The sequence below is a fragment of the Lutra lutra genome, chromosome 7 (assembly GCF_902655055.1).
Source record: "Lutra lutra chromosome 7, mLutLut1.2, whole genome shotgun sequence".
NCBI classification, from domain to species: Eukaryota; Metazoa; Chordata; class Mammalia; order Carnivora; family Mustelidae; genus Lutra; species Lutra lutra.
In genome coordinates, this window is record NC_062284.1 from 72,439,593 (window position 1) to 72,463,926 (window position 24,334).

The window sequence follows — 24,334 nt, forward strand, 5'->3', positions numbered from 1 at the left end:
GTCACCTTGTTTAAGTAGGGTGTACATCATGCCCTGAGGAGAGCGAAGGGAAGGAGATCCACCCATCCACCGCCAGTCTCCAGAATTAGCTGTGCAGGGTCTCTTTGAGAGTCCGGTTCATTCTCTCTCCTTGCCCAGAACTCTGGGGCCGGTAGGCACAATGTAGTTTTCAATTAGTGCCCACAGCCTTGGCCAATGCCTGTGAGACTGAACTCACAAATGCAGGGCCATTGTGTGACCCAATTGCAAGAGGTAACCCAAGCCTCTAGTAGCTTTTTGGCTACCATTCCTGCCATCTCATGTTTGGCAGAAAAAGCCTCTACCCAGCCTACTGTCCATATAGATGATGGTGGTCTTACCTTTGGCCATCTGTAGCGTCTTGGTGAGTGCAATCAGCTCCGCTTTTTGCGTCAAGGTTCCGTGTGGCAGGGCTGTCATCTAGAGTTCCTGCTCAGGAGAAACCACCACAGCCCCCACATACCTCTTTCCATCGACCATGTAGCTACTCCCGTCTGTGAACAGAGTCATCTCCGCATCCGGGAGGGGAGTGTCTCTAAGATCCGGCCTTATTCCTGCGACCTGGGTTAGGACCTCCCTGCAGTCATGTGGGTGCTCAGCCAGCTCCTCTGGCAGCAACGTGGCTGGATTTAGCACCACCGGGGGCCGGAAAGTCACTTTTGGTTCATTGAGAAGGAGGGCCTGATACCCTGTCACTCGGGCATTTGTAATCCACCAGTCTGATGGAGTCCGGAGAAGGCCCTCGATAGCATGGGTGGTGGTCAAGATGAGATTTTGACCCAAAGTCAATTTACTCGCATCCTTGACCAGGAGGGCCGTGGCAGCAATTATGTGGAGGCAAGGGGGGAACCCAGCTGCTACTGGATCTAGCTTTTTGCTAAGATAGGCTACTGGCCTTTGCCAAGGCCCCAGAGTCTGAGTCAAAACTCCCTTGGCCACACCTGCCTTTTCGTCCACATACAAGTGGAAGGGCTTGGTAACGTGTGGGATGGCCAATGCTGGGGCACTCAGTAAGGCTGTTTGTCATTCCCGAAATGCTCCTTCTGCCTCAGCTGTCCACTCTACCATAGTGAGTCCTCCCTTAGTCAATTCGTAGAGAGGTTGTGCCATCTCCGCCAACCACGGTATCCACAGCCTACGGTAGCCCACCGTCCCAAGAAACTCCCTCATGGAGATCAAAGCCTAAATAAGTGGCATAGCTCTGACAAAGCTGTGCTTTCATTGCTGACACCCGATACCCTTTTCCTGCAGAGTCTGTTAAGAGAGCTCTCATTCCCCGCAAGCATGACCCATAGTCCTCAGCGGCTATTTCCACTATTCCCACTAACTCAGTCAGATTCTTCCTTTCAAATTCTTCAATTTTCTGAAGTTTCCTCCTTATATCTGGGGCTGACTGATTGGCAAAGGCAAGATCGTCTAAATGAGCCATTGTACAACTTCTTTTAAGTTTACCTCAAGTTATCTAGCTTAGGTAAACAAACATTTAAAGACAACCAAATCTAGAATTTAACATCCATAAAGATGTGTTATTAAAACATAATTTTTCTTTCTAAAATAACCCTCATTTCCAGAGATAGTCAAATCAGGACTAATTCATTTGAAAAACAAGTCCAGTTTTAACAAACTTGGCCTAATTATTTACATAAGCTCAGCAAGAACAGTAAGTTATCATATAGATCTTTTAGAATCTGCTTTGCTGGAACTTCTTATATGGAATCTCTAGGTTGAACTTTTAGTAGCCTCTCCAGGCCAGAAGCCAAGCCACGTACTTGCCATCAGACATGCCTGCAATACCTGTCAGATTGGGTGAATTCCTCTTCCTGAGGTCTTGCCCCTGCCAGGGAGTGACATTCTTTACTCACCTGGTGAGGCTTCTGGGAACTCTCTAAGCAAGGTATCAGGCCAACAGTTCCAAAGGGCTTTATGGCTCCAGGTTTCATAAAGTCAACCTTAGTTCCTTTAAACTGTCTTGTCATATCTGAGTCTTTTCAAATATGACATTCCAGTCAAAGCCTTGGTAAAGTAACCAGAGTTTCCAATGGTGTCCTGTTACAAGGAGAAAAGATTCTTATTGAACTTATGCAAATGACTGATTGCCATGGAAGAAAGAATACTTACTAAGACCTTTTGGTTTCAGAGGGTTCAGATAGAGAGAAAAGTTGAATGCCTTGATTCATTTACAAATGAATACTTTTGCATCTCTGTAAGTTACAGATAACTTAAGAAAAGGTTTCCCTAGTCTGGAGGGGCAAACATTACAGAACCAGTCGTGTTTAAAACATTAAGAGGCACATTACAACCTTTCAGTTCATCTAGTCCCATGTTACTAATTCTGGTTTAGTCCGAATGCAGCTTTTACTTCTGGAAATTCTTACCCATTTCAGTTCCAGAATTTTAACATATCGAAGACCTGTATTTGTCCTGAAAGTCTCCCATATGAATTTCCTTTAGGGTGGAATCCATCTTACAAGACAATTAAAACAATTACGAATGACAAAAACTCAGAATAGATATGGTTAAATATCAAGTGATGACACTTATCACAACATTAAAGCTTTAGGAAATGTATAGAACCTCTAGAGTAGTTAGCAACATTTACCCAAATGTAACCCAAGGTTTATCATTGGTTTAGCAGTACTCCCTGAGTAACTTAGCATATCAAGGAAAAGCCTTATGAGTCAAAGAGATCTCATTTACAACTCTGGGCAGGCAAAGAGAAAACCATTTACATTTTTTTTTTAAACAGATCAATTAACTAAGAAAACTTTGCCCTTTTAAACAGAGAGAAAACCAGCTTTTTTATACCAGTGTCTTTCCTTTTTTCCATCTTCTCCCCGGTGGGCCATACCTGGAGCTCTGCAACCAGACAGACAGAACCAGACCCAGCAGCCGGTAAAGATTTTCTCAGTCTCTTGCAACTACCCACTGGTGGGGGTTTTCTCAGCCCCCTACAGATGCTCACCAGTGGGTATTTTCTCAGTCCCCTACAGACAGCCACCGAGACCCAGACCCAGTGGCCCTCACCCAGAGCCTGACACGGGTGGGGGTTTTCTCGGCCCCCTGACCACCTAGGGGGACTCAGACCCCTAGATGATCTACCAGAAGAGGGATGGGGCATCCCCACCTCCACTCCAGCTCTGGGGAGCATGGCTGCATCCAGCTTTTCCCTGGTGGGCCATACCTGGAGCTCCGCAACCAGACAGACAGACAGAATCCCAAGATCTTACCTCCGGAGGCTTTTCCCAGAAAGTCTGATGCTGGCTCAGTTCTCGTCATTTAATCCCAGATGAGCCCCCAATAATGGGTCTCCCAATAATGGGTCCGTGATTAAAGGAGCGAGACTGATACAAAGCAAAGGTCAAGCAAAGCTTTATTTTGCGCCAAGCATCAAGAATCAAACCGAACGTTCAGGGACGCACCTCTTACGAGAGAGGGCGACCCCTCTCTGTTTCACAGACTAGCTTTTATAGAACAAAGGCCATGTGGTTGGGCCTGGCCACACACAGGTGGCCACACACAGGTTGCCAATGAAATTGTAACACACATAGAAAGCTTCACAGTCATGCTAGGTGACCAATTAAATTACAATTTACCCTAGTAGACATTTGAACCAGCCTATCACCTTGGTTAGGATTGGCGCCAAAAAGTGCCCAAAGGGCGGGGCCCATACTCCCAAGGAGTAGCTAGGAGACAGTATGCACCCCCACTGATTGAATACCTCCACCTGGCCTGACCCACCCTTGTATTTGGACTTTGTTACGTGGGACTGGTTTCCGAGACTTGTTCTTAAGTAAGTTCCCCTGGGGGGCAGGGAGCAGAGTCAATTTAAGTTTTACAGCAAAATGGCAGTTCAACCAGAGTGGGGCTGCTCTGCTGAATAGGCCCTTACAAAAGCCATAATTTTCCTGCCTGTGGGAAGGCCAGGAGGAGTGAGGAGAGGAGGCTCACTCCCTGGATCTGAGCACATTCCCTAGAATTCAGGCATGTGCTCTCCTGTGCTTTACATTGTCGACAGCTGGTGACATCCTCTGGCTATTGTAGAAAAAGAATAGTGAGGGTGGTGGAACTGAGCCCTTTGGAAACGTGATCATTTGTCCTGTATCAAACCTTAATACTGCAAATTCCCTTTTCCAGACCAAGACGAGCATTCATATAGTCCTGCTACTTCAAGTAGAGGCATCAGCATTGTCAGGAATCTTGTTAGAAATATAGACTACCCAGTTCCACTGGAGACCCAACTGTGGGGGCCACAGACTGGCAGCCCCAAAATGGGCCACTTTGGCATGAAGGTTATTTTCAGTTAAAAGACAATCAAAATCCAGCAGATTCAGGAAAAGCTCTTATCCACACAACTCCCCCCTGCCCCCCCAGCCTAAAAAGAATTAAGATAGGGTATCTGTTCCAGGAAGACAGCTATCACTGTAAATAACTACATTATACTATGAATTAAGTATGGTAGACAGGGAGGAACTTAACAAAGCCTGTCTGATGAAAGTCTTCTATGTCCCATTGTCTCTGAGTCCTCCAGCAAACATTTGCTTAGCAAATATTTACTTTTACATCTTCTTGTGAATTACTTCCTTCCCTTTGAAGTCCCGGACCCCTAACCCCTTCTCCTTAGTTCAGAATGATGTAGAAACCTCATTTTGCCTTTGAAATTTCCATGTCTGTGTGGATTCCCTGTAAGCACATCAGATTTAATTTTCTCTTATTAATCTGTCTCATGACGATTTGATTCTTAGTCTGGCTAGAAGGATGTTGTAAGGAACAGGATAGTGATAGTGTTGATCCTTGACATAATGAAAAAGAATCTGTATTTTAGCAAAATCGCTAGGTAATTTGTATGCACAGTGAGAAGCACTGGTCTTCAACACACTTCGTTATTGTAAAACCCTTCTGAACACAAGATGGCGCTGTTTCCTATCTATTTGGCTCCTCCCTCAGATTTGAATGGCAGTCACTCTAAAGCTGGATGAGGTCAGTGAGTATCTGTAGAGGGCTGTACAAGCTTGTCACTGATTGGGTAGGAAGCAGAAGCTTCCTCCCACAGATGAACTCCAGTGACACCCACCAGACTAAAGGGAATGGCTTTTTGTTTGAGGAGAGTGAGTCCACATGCCAGGCCACAGCTGGGGAGAAGAATGAAGCTGTTCCTGAGAGTTATTCTGGTGATTTTGTGGTTTCCAGTGGACTGTGAGTTGGAAGCTTCCTGGGATGAGGGCTAAGAGATCCAGGCACCCAGCCCACAGGATGGAGATGGGAAGGGCCAAGATCCATTCTGCTGCTTCTTTAGTTATATCTGGGGTGGTGGAAAGGAAATACGACACTCTTTTAAAAAAATTATTTATTTTAAGGGTGCCTGGGTGGCTCAGTCATTTAACGTCTGCCTTTGATCAGGTCATGATCCCAGAGTCCTGGGATAGAGCCCCCATCAGGCTCCCTGCTCAGCGGGAGCCTGCTTCTCCCTCTCCCACTCCCCCTGCTTGTGTTCTCTCTCTTGCTATGTCTCTTTCTATCAAACAAATACATAAAACCTTTAAAAAGAAAAAAAAGATTTATTTATTTTAGAGAGAGAGAGCATGTGTGCATATGTGAGTGATCCAGGGGTGGGGCAGAGGGAGAGGAAGAGAGAATCCTAAAGCAGACTCCCTGCTGAGCACGAGCTGAGTGCAGAGCCTGATCCCAGGACCCTGAGATTATGACCACAGCTGAAATCAAGAGTCAGCTGTTCAACCAACTGAGCCACCCAGTTGCCCCCCAAAAAAGACTCTTATGAGTGTCAGTGTAGTGACTAAACCTCTTGTTTCTGGTATTGTGTTTCTGCCTAGGGGTAAGCAGCCAAAAGATGGAACAGAATCCGCAGTCCCTGAGCATCCAGGAGGGTGAGAAGGCCGTGCTGACCTGTAACTACACGAATTATTCTCCAGTGGTCTTCCAGTGGTATCGACAAGATCTGGGAAGAGGCCTTGTCTTCTTGCTACTAATACGTGAAAATGAGGGTGAAAAACAGACAGGAAGACTGAGGGCCACCTTTGATAAGACCATCCAGCAGAGTTCCTTTTATATCACAAAGTCCCAGCCTGCAGACTCAGCCACCTACTTCTGTGCTGCAGACACACAGCAGGGCCCTGCCACCTGCTTCCTGCACCCAAACTCTGCCAGCGGCTCAGTCAGCAGAGCTGCTGGCTGTGCTGACCTCAAGGGCTGACCCCAGCTCCAGGCAGAACAAGTGGGGGCCACTTGAAAGGGCTAAAGGCTGTGAGCCAGAGCCCTGGATCTACCTCCAGCCTCTGATTCTCTCCCTGCTGATACTGCTGTGTGACTTTGAGCAGCTCCTGAGAATCGCTGGTCTCATTTGCCTCATCGGAACATGAAGGGCTAACCACATGATTCTCAAGTTTGTCTCAGCTCTGAAATTCAGACAATCTAATTTTTCAGGAAAAAGAAATATGCCCTAAAGAATGCCAGAGAGCAAGAAAAGAGGATTTATGTGCAGGCATGCACATGTTTGTGTGTATGTGTATCTGTGTGTGTGTTTAAGGACAATTAATTCTGCCCAGTTTTTGTGACTGGGCCAGAACAGCCCGAGGCATATAGAGGGTTAAACACATTCCTTTTAAACATTAACTGTATATTCCTCCACATAAACAACAAAAACAAACAAACCAGTCTAAACATTCCTGGGACACTTTTAAACTGAACCTCAAATGATGATGATGGTAAAAATAAAAAATTGACCTGTGTTTAAAAAAAAAATCAACCACGTAAAATTGAAGATCTAATTGTCTTTGTTAAATATTCTTGCACTGAACAGCATTCTATCCAGTAAGCAGAGGGAAGCTCTGCAGAGCTGCAGGAAAGGAAAGGTTTTTTAAAGGCTGAGAAAAGGCATTAAAAAAAAAAAAAGCATTTATTAGCAAGGAATCCAGTGTTTAGGCAAGGTTGCCCTCCTAAGGGGGGTGGGGCCTTTCAGGAGACTGCCTCTGGGAAATTCCAGCTTGGCTGGTTAAAGGTCCATTCCTGAGGGGGTTGAAACTGCAGTTAGGTTAGTTATTAAATCTTGGTTTACTGATTGGGGCCTTAAGTGGCTCCATTACGGATATGCGGTTTTTCTTTCTAACACCTATATTCTTTGATATTACTCATCTTGTGAAGGAAGGGCCACAGACTATACTGGGCAACATGCCATAAGTCATGAGCACCACAGAGATGGATTTAGTGCTGTAGGAAAGAATTAGGGTTAGAAGCCGACAGCCAAGAAAGAACTCTTGAGACTTCTTATGCACAAAAAAGGTGGTTTTATCAAAGCACAGGAACAGGGCCCATGGGCAGAAAGAGCTGCACTGGGGTCCTGAGGAGTGGCCCATTATATACTTTTAAGTTGGGAGGGAGTCAGGGATAGGGTAAGTCCCTAGGGAATTTGGAAGCAAGGTTTCCAGGACCTGGAGGAGACTAGCTGTTGTTAGGAAAAGGTTGTGTTTTACTATCTGGTCAAACCTTGGTCCTGAGACCCTTCAGATGTATCGTGTGGGTCGTATGCTTGGGCGGTGATTGCCAGCATGCATCTTGGGGGTGGGGGTAGAGATAAAGGAAATTTCCAAAAGAATTTTTATATGTTAAAATAGACTTACAGGATCTGGGGGTCGGGCTAAGATTGGCTTTGTCCTCAGCAAAGTTTTAACATGGAGGCAGCTGAGTTCCTGGAGGAATGGCACTCTGCCTGTTTCAATGACTTGTCAATGGGCTGTAGGCAGTAAGGAAATTAAAAAATTTTTTCTTCTACCTTTGTCTCCCACATCATTTAGAACCTTTGTTTACTATGTATGTGGTGTCAGTGAGTGTGTCTAAGTATAACTTAGAGGTGAGGAGAGAACAGAAGGCTGGCTTAGGACAAAGCAAAAGCTGACACTCTGCAACCTTCTCCCACCCCCACTCCTGGGTGGGACATTTGTGACATTCTTTGGGAATCTCCCAATTATCTTAATGTTAATTAAGATTAATGTTAGTCCCCTTGCCAAGAAGGGAAAAAATGACCTTGACACTGGCAAGGCCTCTGGTGTCCAGTATCCTGTAGGTCTTCTTTAGCATATGAAAATTCTATTGAAACCTCCTTTTTCCCTAACCTCCCCCAACCCCATCATACAAAACCTGCCGGCCCTTGTAAGGGCCTTTTAGCCAGAGCGATTCCATCCAGTTAAACAGTGATTTTGTTGTTTATGCAGTGAAACTTAAACTGACCCTGCCCCCCACCCCCAGGAGAACTTACTTAAAAGCAAGTCCAGGAAACCAGTACAATATGGCCGACCAGACCCTGATAACAGAGCCAAAATACAAGGGCAGGTCAGGTCAGATGGAGGCAACAGAGCCCGAATGCAGGGATGAGTCGGGCCAGGTGGAGACATCCAATGAGTGGGGGTGCATACTGTCTCCCTAGATACCAAGGAGTGTGGGCCCCACCTTTTGGACACCTTTTGGGGGCAAATTCTGACCAAGGTGATAGGCTAGTTCAAATAGCTACTATGGGGTGAATTGTAATTCAATTGGCACCCGTGTGTGACCTAGGATGACTGTGCAGCTTTCTCTGTGTGTTGCAATCTCATTGGCCACCTGTGTGTGGCCAGGCTCAACCACATGGCCTTTGCTCTATAAAAGCTAATCTGTGAGGATGGGAGGGGTTGACCTCTCTGTAAGAGGTGGCCCCGAATGGTCGCTTTGATTCTTAATGCTTGGCACAAAATAAAGCTTTGCTTGACTTTCACTTTGTATCAGTCTCATTCCTTTGACCATGGACCCAACACCCTCACAATCTTGGGGCAGCAGCTCTTTCTGCCCAGGAATCCTGTCCTCAAGCTTTAGTAAACCAGAATTTTGCACCAAAGATGTTTCAAGAATTCTTTCTTGGTCATCCGCTCCAGACCTCACCCCACCAAACCTCACTTATATTCTAAACTTCATCAGAGGGAACTTGCACCTTCTCACACTTGGCGTGGGTTCCGAGTTGAGGACCTCTCTAGTTTTTTTAACCTTTTTTTTTTTTTTTTAACCTTGCACTGACAATCCTATGGAAAAGGTGAGGCAGATAGAGACTCCCTGGCTCCAGCCCCTTTCCACACCTGGCTCCCCTTTGCTCCTGGTGAGGCCCAAGGAAAGACCAAATAACCATCCCATTTGGTTAAGATAAGATAACAAGTCATTGCTCCTGCTGAGACAGAAGAAAAAGACCAGTAGCCAGTTTTGTTTGATTAAGAAAAGAAAAAGAAACAAGTCCCCCAGGGTGATTTAGCACTCTCCTGAGACACCTTTGCATAGATTTTACTTCCACGTGAAGGGGCTATTTGGCCCTGAGAGACCCTGAAAACGCCCCGTTAACATCCCCCATCACCCGTAACCATAAAAACTCACTCTTAACCCTGTTGGGTGCTCAGCCTTTGGGAAATGATCACGCTGGGCCTGCCTGCAATAATAAAGCTAAGTTTTCCCTGCTTTCCCTTGTGCCGCTTGAGTTTCCTCGGCCGCTTCAGATTTTCTGCAACAAGAGCAGAATAAAGTTCTAGAAAATCTTACCAATAGAGAAGGTAGAAACTTAAATCTGCACAGTGTGTTTACTGTGCTTTGCTGAAAACCTCCCATAACTAGCCTATCCCTCACCTGCTCCCCCCCCAACATCTTTCTTTTGTCTTTAGCTGAAGAAGACAGTGTTTAAGGTGATGGCTTGGACCCTTTTGGGAAGTTACCCAGTTTTCCTGGATCTGTCCCATTCATGAGGGAGTAGAAGGCAAGCTGAGAACAAAGCAGGAGCTGACACCCTGCAACTCCTCCCCTACTCCCCAAATCCTGGATGGGACAAGTGTGACATTCCTCCAAGGAAGTTTCCAACTATCTCATCACTAGAACTAGTGATTCAACAATTTTTTTTTTAAGATTTTATTTATTTGAGAGAGAGTAAGAGCTAGAGAGAGAGAGCACACACAGAGGGAGAGGGAGAAGCAGACTCCCTGCTGACCAAGGAGCCCAATGTGGGACTCTATCCCATGACCCTGGGATCATGACCCGAGCCAAAGGCAGATGCTCAACCAACTGAACCACCCAGGCATCCCATGATTCAACAATTTTGTACATTACTCAGTGCTCATCATGATAAAGCTACTCTTAATCCTCATCACCTATTTGTCCCACCCCCAGCCCGCCCCCACCTCCCCTCTGGTGACCCTCTGTTTGTTCTTTATTGTTAAGAGTTTGTTTTATGGTCTGTCTCCCTTTTTCCCCCCTTTGTTCATTTATTTTCAATTTTAATTCTACAAATTAGCGAAATCACATGGTATTTGTCTTTTTCTGACTGGCTTATTTCATTTAGCATTATACTCTTTTTTTTTTTTTAAGATTTTATTTATTTGTCAGAGAGAGAGAGAGAGAGAGAGAGAGAGAGCGAGCACAGGCAAACAGAGTGGCAGGCAGAGGCAGAGGGAGAAGCAGGCTCCCCACAGAACAAGGGGCCTGATGTGGGACTCGATCCCAGGACGCTGGGATCATGACCTGAGCTGAAGGCAGCGGCTCAACCAACTGAGCCACCCAGGCGTCCCGTAGCATTATACTCTTTAGATCCATCTCTGTTGTTGCAAATGACAAGATCTCATTCTTCTTTATGGCTGAGTAACATTCTATTGTGTATGTATACACCACATCTTTATCTTCTTGGGTTGCTTCCATAATTTGGCTATTGTAGATAATGCTGCAATAAAGAGGGGGTCATAAATCCTTTTGAATTAGTGTTTCATATTCTTTGAGTAAATACCCAGGAGTGTGATTACTGGGTCATAGGCTCGTTCTATTTTTAATTTTTGGCAGAATCTCCATACTGTAGTAATTTTTTTTTAATGATTTTCTATTCTTAGGTCTGGGTGATGATATCTAGCTCAATTTCCTCATTGTGATGAAGTTCTAGAACATAGGTGAGGTTCGGTGGGGTGAGGTCCAGAGCTGATGACCAAGAAAGAATTCTTGAGACATCTTTGGTGCAAAATGGTGGTTTATTAAAGCACGGGGACAGGACCCCTGGGCAGGAAGAGCTGTTGCCCGCTATCCTGAGGAGTGGCTGATTATATACACAGGATTTGGGTAGGTGAGAACAAAGGGGGTGATGTTAGTCTCTAAGGAATTTTGGAAGCAAGGTCTCCAGGACCTTGAGGGGCTAGCTATTGTTGGGAGAAAGGTTATTTATTACTAGTAGTAAAAATCTTCTTGTGACACCCTTTAGATATTTATCAGTGGGCCATATGCTTGGGAATGATTCTCGACACTATCTTGGAGATCTAGAGATAAAGTTTCACATTTCTCCTATCAAGTGTCCTTGTTAGTGAGATTTGGGTTTAGAAGAAATTTAACTTTATTTAGGGCTTGAGGAACTGAGTTATTTGCCTCTGGAAATTGTGCTATTGTTAAGATAGCTTCTTTGTTGTAAATCTCTAGGACATTGGTAAACCAAGGGAGACTCCTGTCTTGCAGGATTGTGATCTCTGCAAGTTAACTATTTGTTTTCCTTTTAGGGCAGTCAGGGGTGCCTGAGGAATGTCACACATATTATGGAGGGGAGTGGGTGGAGAGGGGGTGCAAGGTGCCAGCTTTTGCTTTGTCCTCAGCCAGCCTCCTGCTCCCTCATCAACTGGGGACTGTCCTTTTGTTCATAAATTCCTAAATAACAAAATCTTCATTATTTTAGGAGGGAACAGTGGAGACACAGTGACCCAGACAGAAGGTCCTGTTACCCTTCCTGAGGGGACACCACTGACTCTGAACTTCACCTACCAGAGCGTCTATTCCATTTTTGCTTTCTGATATGTCCAGTACCAAAACAAAGAGCCCAAGCTCCTCCTGAAGAGCTCATCAGAAAACCAGAGGGTAGAGCATCACAGTTTTCAGGCCAATCTTAAGAGTGACAAGTCCTTCCACCTGGAGAAACGCTCCATGCAAATGTCAGACTCAGCCCTGTACTACTGTGTGCTGGGAGGCACAGTGAGAGCTGCAGCAGGGGAAGCTGAGAACAAATCAGAGGGGCACAGGAGGGGCCTGGATGAGGGCAGGCTGGAGGGCAGAATGATGATTTCTCTGGAGTCAGTGTCCTGGGCTGGACACAGCTGGAGGGGAAGGAACGAATTCCCTCTCAGATGCCTCCACACTCAGGAATCCTGGCATTTCTTTGAGGTAGGAATGGAAAGAGCTAGGAATGAAAACTTGATTTCTAATTTCCAGAAAAGTTCCCGTTTTCAGTCAGGATGCTGTTTTTTTCATGCCAGATTAAAAAATATCCCACAGTAACCATTTACTGAAGTTCTGTGAGGCTCTGCTGCCCAGTAAGCATGTGGAGTTCCTGAGACTGGAACACTTCAAGGATCTCATCGTTTTTAGGGAAAATAGCTTATAGACTAAATGAGATAGCAGGAATCTTGTCCCACTGATTTGGTTTCTTTTCTCCAGGTACAACTTTATGGATAATTGTCTTACAACATTGTGTAAGTGCTAGGTGTACAGTGTGTTGATTTGATACATATACACATTGCAAAATGTTCACCTCTATAGGATTAGCTAACATCTCCTTGCAGTCACATAATTATCATTTTTTTTTTTTTTGTGGTGAGAACATTCAAGATCTACTCTCTTAACAATTTTCAAGTATATGATACTTTATTGTTAACTGTAACCACAATGTTATATATTAGACACCCAGAACTTCTCCATTTTTTGAACTAGAGGTTTGGAGCCATGGCCAACATCTCCCTAGTCCCCACCCTGGTGCCTGATAACCACCATTCTACTCTGTTTCTATGAGTTTCACTTCTTTTGATCTCATATATAGGCTATGTTAAACATTATTTGTCTTTATCTGTCTGATTATACAGTAAGGAAGCCCAATCTCTTTGGAGTACTGTTCTATCTCAACTACAGGTCCTCCTCCCAGGAAAGATCCTACAGTGTCAATGTGTATAAAAACATAGACAATGGTGAACTGTCCTTCTTAGTGGTTGGCGAGTCAAACTAACATAATAGTTCTGTGTTTCTCAGGCCCAGGAAACAGAGAAATAAGTCCCTTACCATAAATTGGGCACACATTTTGGATTCCAGCACTGAGACCCTAACTGGCTTAAGGATACTCAGAGAAGACCCTGGGAGCTGCAGAGGTGACCTTTATGACTTCAGCTGGGTGTGATGATTTATATAGAGAGAGGTGGGAAAACCTAGGCAACATTCCCTACAATGCTGTGGATATCAATTTCACATGGCTTTTAACATGATTTCAAGGACTTGCTAAGCTAATGATCCAAAGACTTGATGTTGGACTGAACTGTGTCCCCACAACCCCTACTCCTCGATGCACATGTTGAAACTCTAACCCTTAATGAGACTATATTTGCCTTTAAGGAGGTCATTAAGGTTAAATGAGGTAAAATTTTCATCAGATCCAGTGATTATGGTATTTTTAATATTTGGTAGATTTTAAAGTTTGGTAAATAAAATACCCCTTAAAATTTGGATTCTTTTACAACAAAACCAAACCCAGGCTCATAGGTACAGAGAACAGATTTGTAGGTGCCAGGAGGGTTAGGGGTAGCAGAATGGACAATGAGGGTCAAGAAGTACAAACTTCCAGTTATAAAATAAGTAAATCTTGGGGATATAATGTGCAGCATGGGAGTACAGTGACATTGTATTAAATTGTAAAGTGGCAGATGGTAGCTACACTTATTGTGGTGATCACTTCCTAATGTGTATAAATATTGAATCATTAGGTCATTCTTTCAGTTATATTATTACTTTCAGTTATATCTCAATAAATGTACAAAATTGTCATTTTTATAGACCAAAAGTGGTTTAATAGAGGCAATTTTATTTGGCTCAATCTAATACATAGATTACATAAAAATTTTGGGATTCTTTTAATCTCGTATATCAGTATAATAATTAACCACAATTTTGTCTAGTTCAAGGCCAAGGAAATACACAGCTTTTTAATCCCCCTGGAGGAAGCAGAGGAGACTTGGTGACCCAGATGGGAAGCCAAGCGACCCTCTCAGAACGGGCTTTCCTTACTGTAAACCACTCCTATGCTCCCACAAAAGTGCTCCTCCCTCTTGTAGGGTATTTGATATCTTGGTGAAATTTTGTAGCTGTGTTGAGAACCATAAAAGAAAATGAGATGGAAGCAGCAAAGGCTTTGAAGGCACAAATGAAAAAAACCCCACCTTTCACAGGAAGAAACTTTCAGTCCCTATGGCAGACATGGCTGTGTGCAGCTATGCTGAGCGAGGACACAGGGAGAAAGAAGCTGCCGAGGAGCCTGGCACAAGCCCTCAGAGGGCCAGGCAGGACTCATCTGCTGAGGACTGTTCCTCGTGATCCATTCTGGTTTCAGGAGAGTCTACTGTGGTTTGACCTCAGGTACTCTGACAGGTGCAAAGATAACCCAGATCAACTCCAAGGACACAGTGGAAGAATAGGAAGTGACAATGCCCTGAATTTAATGCCCCGTTTTAGAAATGAGAAATAGGGTCTGGCTTCTTTAATCAAGGATCAGTGGTGGATACAACTAGAGAATATTCTGCTAAGCAAAATAAGTCAGCCAGAGGAAGACAAATACCATATGATTTCACTCATGTGGAATTTAAGAAACTAAACAGATGATCATGGGGGGATAAAAAAGAGAGGCAAACCATGAAACAGAATTAAAAAAAAAAGATTTTATATATTTATTTGAGAGAGAGAGAGGGAGAGAGAGAGGGATAGAGTGAGAGAGCATGAGGGGGGAGGTCCGAGAGAAGCAGATGCCCCATGGAGCTGGGAGCCTGACGTGGGACTTGATCCCAGGACTCTGGGATCACGACCTGAGAAGGCAGTCGCTTAACCAACTGAGCCACCCAAGTGCCCCATGAAACAGACTCTTAACTATAGAGAACGAACTGAGGACTACTGGAAGGAAGGCAAGCAAGGGGATGGGCTAAATGGGTGATGGGGATTAAGGAGGGCACTTGGGATGAGCATCTGGTATTGTACTAAGTGATGAAGCACAGCACACCTGGGTGGCTCTGTTGGTTAAGTGTCTGCCTTCGGCTCAGGTCTTGATCATAGGGTCTTGGGATTCAGCCACCTTGTCTGTCAGGCTCCCTGCTCTGGAAGAAGTCTTCATCTCCCCCTGCCCCTCCCCATGCTCTTGCACGTGTGCACTTTTTTTCTCAAATAAATAAAATCTTAAAAAAAAAAGTAAGTGATGATACGCTAAATTCCACACCTGAAACTAATGCTACACTGAATGTTAACTAACTGGAATTTAAATAATAACTTGAAAAAAAAGATCAGTGATCTCTCCTCCTTCCAGACAAAGTGCAACTCTATGACTTTGGCCAAGGTCATCCAAAGAAATAGAGATGTGTATGATTTTTTTCTTTAGAGACACAACACAACATAGTTGGGGTAGCATCTGCGTAATGTCTGCCTGACAGAGAGAGGGTTATTTCCTAGGGAACACAGGAAAGAACCAAAGCAACTATTCTTAGGGAAAGAATAAAAGGGAGGAGAGAGAAACAGAATTCCACATGTAGGCAAAGAACAGAAGGAAAATTATAGTTATCATAGCTTCTTTTCATGAAAATGAAATTGCAGTCATGGACCGGTGCTCTCAGAAGTGGATCCAAGGGGCGCCTGGGTGGCTCAGTGGGTTAAAGCCTCTGCCTTCGGCTCAGGTCATGGTCTCAGGGTCCTGGGATCGAGCCCCACATCGGGCTCTCTGCTCAGAGGGGGGCCTGCTTCCTCCTCTCTCTCTGCCTGCCTCTCTGACTACTTGTAATCTCTGTCTATCAAATACATAAATAAAATCTTAAAAAAAAAAAACAAACAAACCAGAAAAAGAAGTGGACACAAGCACATAATTGAAGAGGCAGCTCATGTCTAAATCCTGTAGACACTCCTTCCTCTCTTTCCTCCCTTACCTACTTTATGTTGATTAGCCAACTTCTTTTTTCTTTTTTAAAGATTTTATTTATTTATTTAAGAGTTTGAGAGAGAGGGGGAGAGAGAGAGAGAGAGAGAGCATGAGCTGGTAGGGAGGAGAGAGGGAGAAGGAGGTGGGAAGGGGGAGAGACAAGCTGACTCCTTACTGAGCAGGGAAGCAGATGCAGGGCTTGAGATTATGACCTGAACCAGAGTCAGACCCTTAGCCAACTGAGCCACCCAGGCACCCCTTGATTAAGTGGCTCCTTAAACCCAGCCCTTGGGACAGATGGCAGTGCCCATACAGTCTGAGGAAAGAGAACACTCAGGCTCAAATTCTTCAACAGAGCACAGGTCAGGGATAGTGGTTGGGGTGGGGGGGGGGACATCATGTAGTTTCCTCAACTCTTTTCAAGGTTTTTTCTCCTTTTCTCCTCAAGAAGACTAGCGGAGAAATGGAAAGTGACAAGGTGGGTAGAGAAAGAAGGTGGAGAAGAAAGAACAATCTCTGGATTGTGTTTTTCTGGGGTCTCCTCAAATATGGGGGTTACTTCCCTCATATAGTACAGTCACTCAATAAATATTGATTTTTTGGCCCATCAAAAGAAATTTGATTTTCAGGGAGAGGGAATAATAGAGATTTTCAGTGTGTCTCCATATCTCAGGACCTGCTAGGGAAGACAACTGGGAAAGATACTGAAAACACCATTAAGAGGGAAGGGTCCTACCCTTTTGATGTTTCCTTTTCCTCTGGTCTCCTCCAGAAGTCTTTTCTAACATTTCCTTTTCTCACTGGCCCTCTCTGTCAGTGCTATGAATGAGCTGATAACCTCTCTCTCATTTTAATTCTAAAATTATTAGTTCTTTCTTCACAGTTTAAAATTTTAAAATTCCTTTTTAATGAAAAATAATCTAGATACCTGGTAAACAAAAAACTTGAAAGACAGCGAGAAGACATACAGTAAAAAAATCAGTAAGTCCCAGATATTTCATTGAACAGAGTTGATTGAATATTTACGTTGATCTCTGCAGCCTCCTGAAAGCCTATTAAATGTTAATAAAGAATTTCAAAATATATATAAACACATAAGCCCAAAGTGACTGGGAAAGATGGTGACAGCACAGGAGACATCAAGATGCTGTTTAAAGGGTGGAAAGTAAGTGGAGAAGAGGTAACTGGTTTAGCAGAGGGGAAACCTGTGGCTGCAGCGGAAAGCCAAGCATTACTGTTCATGCTGCAGCATTCTGGGAATGCTCACGAATTGGAAGCACCAAGTATACTCTGGAAAAATGGTACCGGGTGTAGAAGGAGGAGGGAAAAAAACAGAAGGATTGAAAAGACTAGACTACAAGCTACCCTCAAATCTAGAAAACCATTGAAGATAGTCTCTCTGGTTGTTTTGAATCAGAAAGCTTTTGGATTAGAGAATTCCAGAGACATCTGAAGGTGGAGTGAGGTGCCATAGAGAAGGCAGGGGGATTAGGTGCAGCTCTGTATTTCTAATGGTAAATCTATCAGGCCCGATGTTCTACTGAGTTTATAATTCTAGTTTTTCAAATAATTTTTCATCAGCATCCTCTTTTTAAATATTTATTGATATATATCAATATTGATATATTGATATATTATTGATGCTAAAAAATCTGATGTCAGTGTGATTGGTTCCCTCCCACCTGCCCCCGCCATAGGTGATCCTTTTGACTTTACTTTCCATACACTTTAAAAAATATGTTTATTTATTTATTTGTCAGAGAGAGAGAGCACAAGCGGGAGGAAAGGCAGAGGGAGAGGGAGAAGCAGGACCTTCCCCTCCCCGCACTGAGCAGGGAGCTCAGTCACAGGGGCCAGGATCACCACCTGAGTGAAGGCAGATGCCTTACCTACTGAGCCACCCAGGTGTCCCTCTTTCCATATACTTTTAGGATTTTTTATTTATTTATTTATTTTTAAATTTTTTAAAAGATTTTATTTATTTATTTGAGAGAGAATGAGTGAGAGAGAGCATGAGAGAGGAGAAGGTCAGAGGGAGAAGCAGACTCCCCAAGGAGCTGGGAGCCCGATGTGGGACTCGATCCTGGAAGTCCGGGATCATGACCTGAGCGGAAGGCAGTTAGTTGCTCAACCAACTGAGCCACCCAGGCACCCGACTTTTAGGATTTTTTAAATTCTTGGTGTTTAAAAGTTTTGCAAGGATGTGTTTAAGTGTCTTTTTTATTCAGCAATATTTATACCTTTGGGGTATTTTAATCTAAGTATAGGATGTCCTTTAGTTGTGGGAAATTTTGTTCTATCATTTCCTTGATAAATTTCTCTTTTCTTGTTCTGTAGGACAGATATTATTTGCTTATTTTATCACCTAGATTGATTTTTCTGTGTAGTATTATACACATATTTTTAAAAAAATATTTTATTTATTTATTTGACAGAGATAGATCACAAGTAGGCAGAGAGGCAGGCAGAGAGAGAGAGGGAGAAGCAGGCTCCCTGCTGAGCAGAGAGCCCAATGCAGGGCTCAATCCCAGGACCCTGAGATCATGACCTGAGCCGAAGGCAGAGGCTTAACCCTCTGAGCCACCCAGGTGCCCCTATACACATATTTTTGATTGTCTTTTTCTTCTGTGCCCTGAAAGATTTTCTTATTTTTGTTTTTTAGACCATTTACTGATTTTTAAAAAAGATTTTATTTATTTATTTGTCAGGGAGAGAGAGAAAGAGAGAACAAGCAGGGGGAGTGGCAGGCAGAGGGAGAAGCAGACTCCCCACTGAGTAAGAAGCTGGATGTGGAGCTTGATCCCAAGACCCGGGGATCATGACCTGAGCCAAAGACAGACACTTAACTGACTGAGCCACCCAGGTGTCCTCCATCTATTGAGTTTTAAAAGGGGCTGGCAACAATATTTTTAGCTTCTAAGAGCTCTTCCTGATTGTTGGATCTTTGTTGTTGAATTTTTTCAATATATGTTAATTAAGATATTTTTGAAATTCTCTTTCATTCTTGGAATTTTCTGTTTCCTTTTCTGTCAGGTTTTCTGACTTTTGTTTTGTTTCGTCTTGTTTTGATATTTGCCATTTGTACTGGAAGGAAGGAAAGATTTCTTACCCTTCAAAGTCTTCCAGCTGGACTAATAATTAAATTTACATGGGACAGATCAGCAGGAGAAAAAACCCAAAGTTTTATTATAGGCACATGGAGACCCAGTCATGAAATTGAGACTGGAAGAAATGTCCAAGGTTGACAGTTTTTATACTTTTTAGACAAAGAGACAATAAATCTGTGAGGAATTGACCACGAAGACTTAACTTTAGGAGCATCAATAGGTAAGGAATTCTAAATGGAATTTGGGCTGGGTAGTAGATTAGTAAAAAGCAACACGTGTTGCTTTAGGGCATACTTGTCTCTCACTTTCCTTTCTGTGGTGCTGAGGGTCTCTCTTTAGCTCCTGGTATAGGAAGGGCACCTTTCACATGGGAGGTTTATTTCCTGCTCTCAGGGGAACAGAGAAGGTCTGAGTGTCCTTGCACAAACTATCTCTTAATTTTTATTTAAAATAATCAATATACCAAAACAGTACATTTTGGGCAGCCTGCCCTTGGCCCTTACAACTGATTGCTTTATACTTATGGCTAATCCTTCCTGCTGTCCCTTCTATTGTAAGAATGAAGGACTCTGAGGTATTAGGTATTTTTTGTGCCATTGCTTAAGTTGGTCTGTTTTTTTAGTAGATTGCTTTGCAGATAAGATTAAGTGAAGGACTTTGAAGTAGGAGTAGCATCCTGGATTATCCAGGCAGACCCAGTCTAATCACGTGAGCAGTTAAAATTGGGGAGACTTTCCCTGCTGTGGTCAGAGGAAGATGGGACTATGGAAGAATGGTCAAAGACAGGAAACAGTGCTGGCTTTGGAGACGAAGAAGGAGGCCATGAGCCAAGGAAATGGGCAGCCTCTAGCATCGGGAAAAGTAAAGAACAAAACAAAACATTTTTAGGCCAAGAGGCTTCAAGAAAGAAGCAGTCCTGCTGGTGTCTTGATTTTAGCATCCTACCACGTCCTGCTCTCAGGCTGCTGCGTACTCCCAGCGAGGCCATCCAGAGTTCAGCCTGGAGACGCTGATCTGATTATCCCTGCCTAAAGAATGGCCCCGACGCTTTTACAAGAGGGCTCGCGCGGATTCCGAAGTCTGATAGACGCACTGTGTAATCAGTTTCCCTGTAAAGTAAATTATGCCTCTATTTTACAGGCTTTATTATTCATAGAGGCAAGGATTAATATTACTTACTACAGAAGGGGATATATGATAAGTTACGAAAGAAAGTAAATCGGTTCAGGGGGTTTTTGATGTATCTCTAACTAGAAGGAAAGCACAGATGAGCTTCGGGTGCGGAGTCTGGGTGGGCTCTCTGTCCGCTGTCTGGCCTCCAGAGGGTGATGCTGCACCAGCTAGAGACGGCTCAACACCTTCCCCTCAGCCCCTCCTCCCTGCTGCTAAGGGAATGGATGGAACAGGCTTGCTGAGTTCTTTGAAGTTGAGACAAGTGAGATACTCAGAGGTCAGAAAACACTCAAGAGCATCGGAGCAGTTTTTGCATTTTTAACTCAACAAGGGACTTTATTTAGGGAGGATTCTGAGAAATTATTGTTCAGCAGTTGGAGGTTGATTAGAGTCGTGAAAGGCTCAGAAAACTGTCATGGTCATGTTAGTTTTGGCAATTATTTATAAATAGTACAGGAAATTGAAGAGTTGGAATTCATCAGTGTTTGTCCAAAGACTTTGTCTCAACTGTAAATGTAGCCTCGTTTTCTTTCAGGAGCTCAAATTCTACAAATCTACACCAAATATTTATGGATATAATCTCTTTTGCTGCTTCCAGCTATGGACATTTTTTTTTTTTTTCTGTCGTTGCTTTCACCCTGTTCTTGTTTGATTTCACTGCTGAATATTAGAGATTGATTCTTAATTGTTAATACCATTACAATTAATTATGTAGTAAATTTAGCCATGCCAAACTCTGCTAGAAATACTGAAGAGAATTGCAGTGGACACTATGGGTCACTGAACCTGGTATAAACTTAAAACCCAGTATAAACCTGTTTTGTGTAGGATGAAAAGAACTGCATAAGAAACTTTTATGGTCCTTGTGTCCTTGAGGTCTTGAGAAAAACAAATACTCCAGAGAACGGGAAGGAGAAGGAGAGAGCTTTCTAGCTGCTTTTTGGCTTACTCTATAATGTATAGAAAGATAAGTGCACAGGAGCCCTCAAAGTATAGAGAATAAGTACATCATCACTAATGGTACATCAGGAAAACAATAGTAGTTTTTAGGACACAGTGATATGGTTATATGTAATAAAGGTATTTGAGTGATTCCTGGAAGCATATAAGGAAAGTAAGTGGGGTGTTAACAGATGTAAAATCTGGAATAAAAAATGTGTATTCATTTAATGTCCTTCTCCCTCCCTCCTTATCTTTTGATTTTTGGACCATAATCTCTTCTACCTCTATTTCCAGATGACTCACTGTCATCAGCTCAGCTACATTGCCCAAAGGGACTGTGATGGGCAATTTATGCCCACCAATTTCTTTTGATTTTGAACTCAAGCTGAGTTTGAAGAAAAATAAATTTTACACCAAGGACCCCAAGTAGTTGGGAGATCACACCTGTACCTCCCCAACCCTAACTCTGCCTGAGAAATCAAAGTAGCTTGCCTTCCTCCCTCCCTCCCTTTCTTCCTTTTATTAATAGTTTGTTATTTGTTTATATGATTATATATGATTTTTATGAGAAACTTTCTACAATAAAGAATTATATTAAGAATAAAGTGGGGGGCGCCTGGGTGGCTCAGTGGGTTAAGCCGCTGCCTTCAGCTCAGGTCATGATCTCAGGATCCTGGGATCGAGGCCCGCATCAGGCTCTCTGCTCAGCAGGGAGCCTGCTTCCCTCTCTCTCTTTCTCTGCCTGCCTCTCCATCTGCTTGTGATCTCTCTCTGTCAAATAAATAAATAAAATCTTAAAAAAAAAAAAGAATAAAGTGGGAATCCTGGGTTATTTTATCAATCAAACAAATAATTCTGACTTTTCAGGCGTAATTCACTGGTCTTACCACAAAATCCACCACTCAGAAGCAGCTAGCCCAATTGAAAGGTGGAATATCATACTGAAGACTGAATTACAATGTTAGTTGGGAAACACACTGATTGGATGGGGCTTTGTTTAATAGAATTAAACATGTGCTTCAAATCAGAGACCATCATTTGTTACTGTCTTTTACAGAGCCAGAATCCATGGAGCCTGGAATCAAAAGGTAGATGTGTGAGTGGCTCCTCTTACTATTACACCTAATAACCCACTAACAGACTATGAGATCCCCATCTTGGCCACTTTATGCTGTGTTGGCTTGGAGATCTTAGTCTTCAAGGAAGAATTCTTCTGCCAGGGGACCAAAAAATGGCTCTACTCAATGGATGATGAAAGTAACTCCCGGACATTTTGGGCTCTTCAGCCGTTGAACCAACATGAAGGAAAATATCTATTGACTGGAGTGGTAGATCCTGACCGACAAGAAGATACTGGGTTGCTTCTACACAAGGGAAGCAAGGAAAGCAAGGCATACTATCTGTGGAGCTTCTTAGTACTTTTATACCCAATGGTAAAGCTTAATTACAAAAACCAAACTGGAAAATTGGGAACTCAGATCTTTCTGGAATAAAGTTTTGGGTCACTCCACCAAGCAAAGGTTTTGGCTGAGGGTAGGGAAATAGAGAATATAGATGTTTGAAGAAAGCCATAGATATCAATTAAAGCCTGTGACCAATTACAGAGCAAAGTTGTAGTACTTTTTAAAGATGAGATATAATTAACCTACGTTATATTAGCTTCACACATACAGCATATTGATTGAACAAATTCCATATGTCACTCAAAGTTCCCTATGGTAAGTGTAGTCAAAATTGTAGTACTTTTGCATATTTTCCATTTGCTTGTTATGTATATGTGTGTATTTGTATATGCTAAATCTTTCCTTCTCTCCTTCACTTTTCATTTTATATACAAGTTATTGGAAAATAACTTTACAATTTTGTATATAGGTAACAGAATTTTCAGAGGGACTCTAAATTTGAAGAGTTTATATTAATGGCACAGTTGCAACTAGGCATTTCCTTATTCTGGGGAAAAAGGATGAGAAGTTCTTCACATTAACAAGGATAACTATAGCTCGAAGGAGGTAGAAATATTGAGCTGTTTTATTGTTCTATTTGTTTCAAATATGTGTCTTAGAAGGTTACATATAGAAGATGAGTTGTCAAAGGGGGGGGATCAATTTATTGACTCTCACCTGCAAATTCATCTTTTGTTTGTTCTTGAAGATAGTTTTGGGCCTTTCCAATATGTTTCTTTGCCAGTTGGCACAATGTTAAACTTTTCAGGAGAGAGTGCAGGGGGAAAGGGTTTCTCTTCCTGGTCTCTGTGTGCCCTGTTGGCAGGACACTGCATCATGGGAGGTTGCTCCAGCTATGAGCTCATGACGTGCATCTGCCCCGGGCTCGTGCAGGTCAGCAGCACCTGGGCGACAGCAGCTTTCCCCAGGATCCCCATTTTCAGAGGCTTTATAGAAGGAGTGCTTTCAGTGAGAGACTTCCCTGTGAACATCTTTTCCCAGCATTCTAAAGGATATTTTTCTGGCAAGTTCTAAAGGGTGGATTTCTATCAAGTGCCGCTGTTACAGCACCATAGTGACTTCTCTGCCATCCCAGGGAGCCACAAGCATGTCTTCTCCATGAACTGAGTCTCAGGACTGGAGTGGAGTGTGGACCTCCTCCTTGCATGTTTTATCCCAATCATGGGAGTAGCTGCTACATTTACAGCTGCTATTCCTACAGAGGTCTCTTTTCTTCCTCCTAGCCATTCCCTTCTTACTCCAGTACTCTCTTATGGTTAATAGTTCCTTATATTAAGCTTTCCCTATTCAGGTTACCATTCAGTTTCTTTCTCCTGATTGGACCAAATTTGTTCACTCACCAGGGAACTCAAGCAGCTGGAGAGCATTCCTCATCTTTCCTTCCCCAACTCTGCCTGAGAAATCAAAGTGGATTATGCTTATTTATTGTTTTATCTGATTATCATATAATTATGAGAAACTTCCTATGATAAAGAATTAAATTAAGAGGAATTTTGAAATATTATGAGTTATGTGAATTATCAGTGAACTTAATTTCAATTTTTCACATTTTGTACATATTTCACACAAAATTTCATTATACAATGGAGATAAATTATAATCACATTTTAACAATATTTTATTTTATTTATTTAAATAAATTGGGGCACCTAGGGGGTTCAGTG

The 24,334-nt window shown here is 43.0% G+C and overlaps 1 gene segment (V, D, J or C); it reads left to right on the forward strand.

The window, feature by feature from the left end:
* The first annotated feature begins 5,106 nt into the window (after nt 1-5,106).
* On the forward strand, nt 5,107-6,800 carry LOC125104786 (T cell receptor alpha variable 6-like). The segment is given in 2 exon segments: nt 5,107-5,211; nt 5,847-6,800. Coding segments are annotated over 2 exon segments (432 nt in total).
* The last annotated feature ends 17,534 nt before the right edge of the window (nt 6,801-24,334 follow it).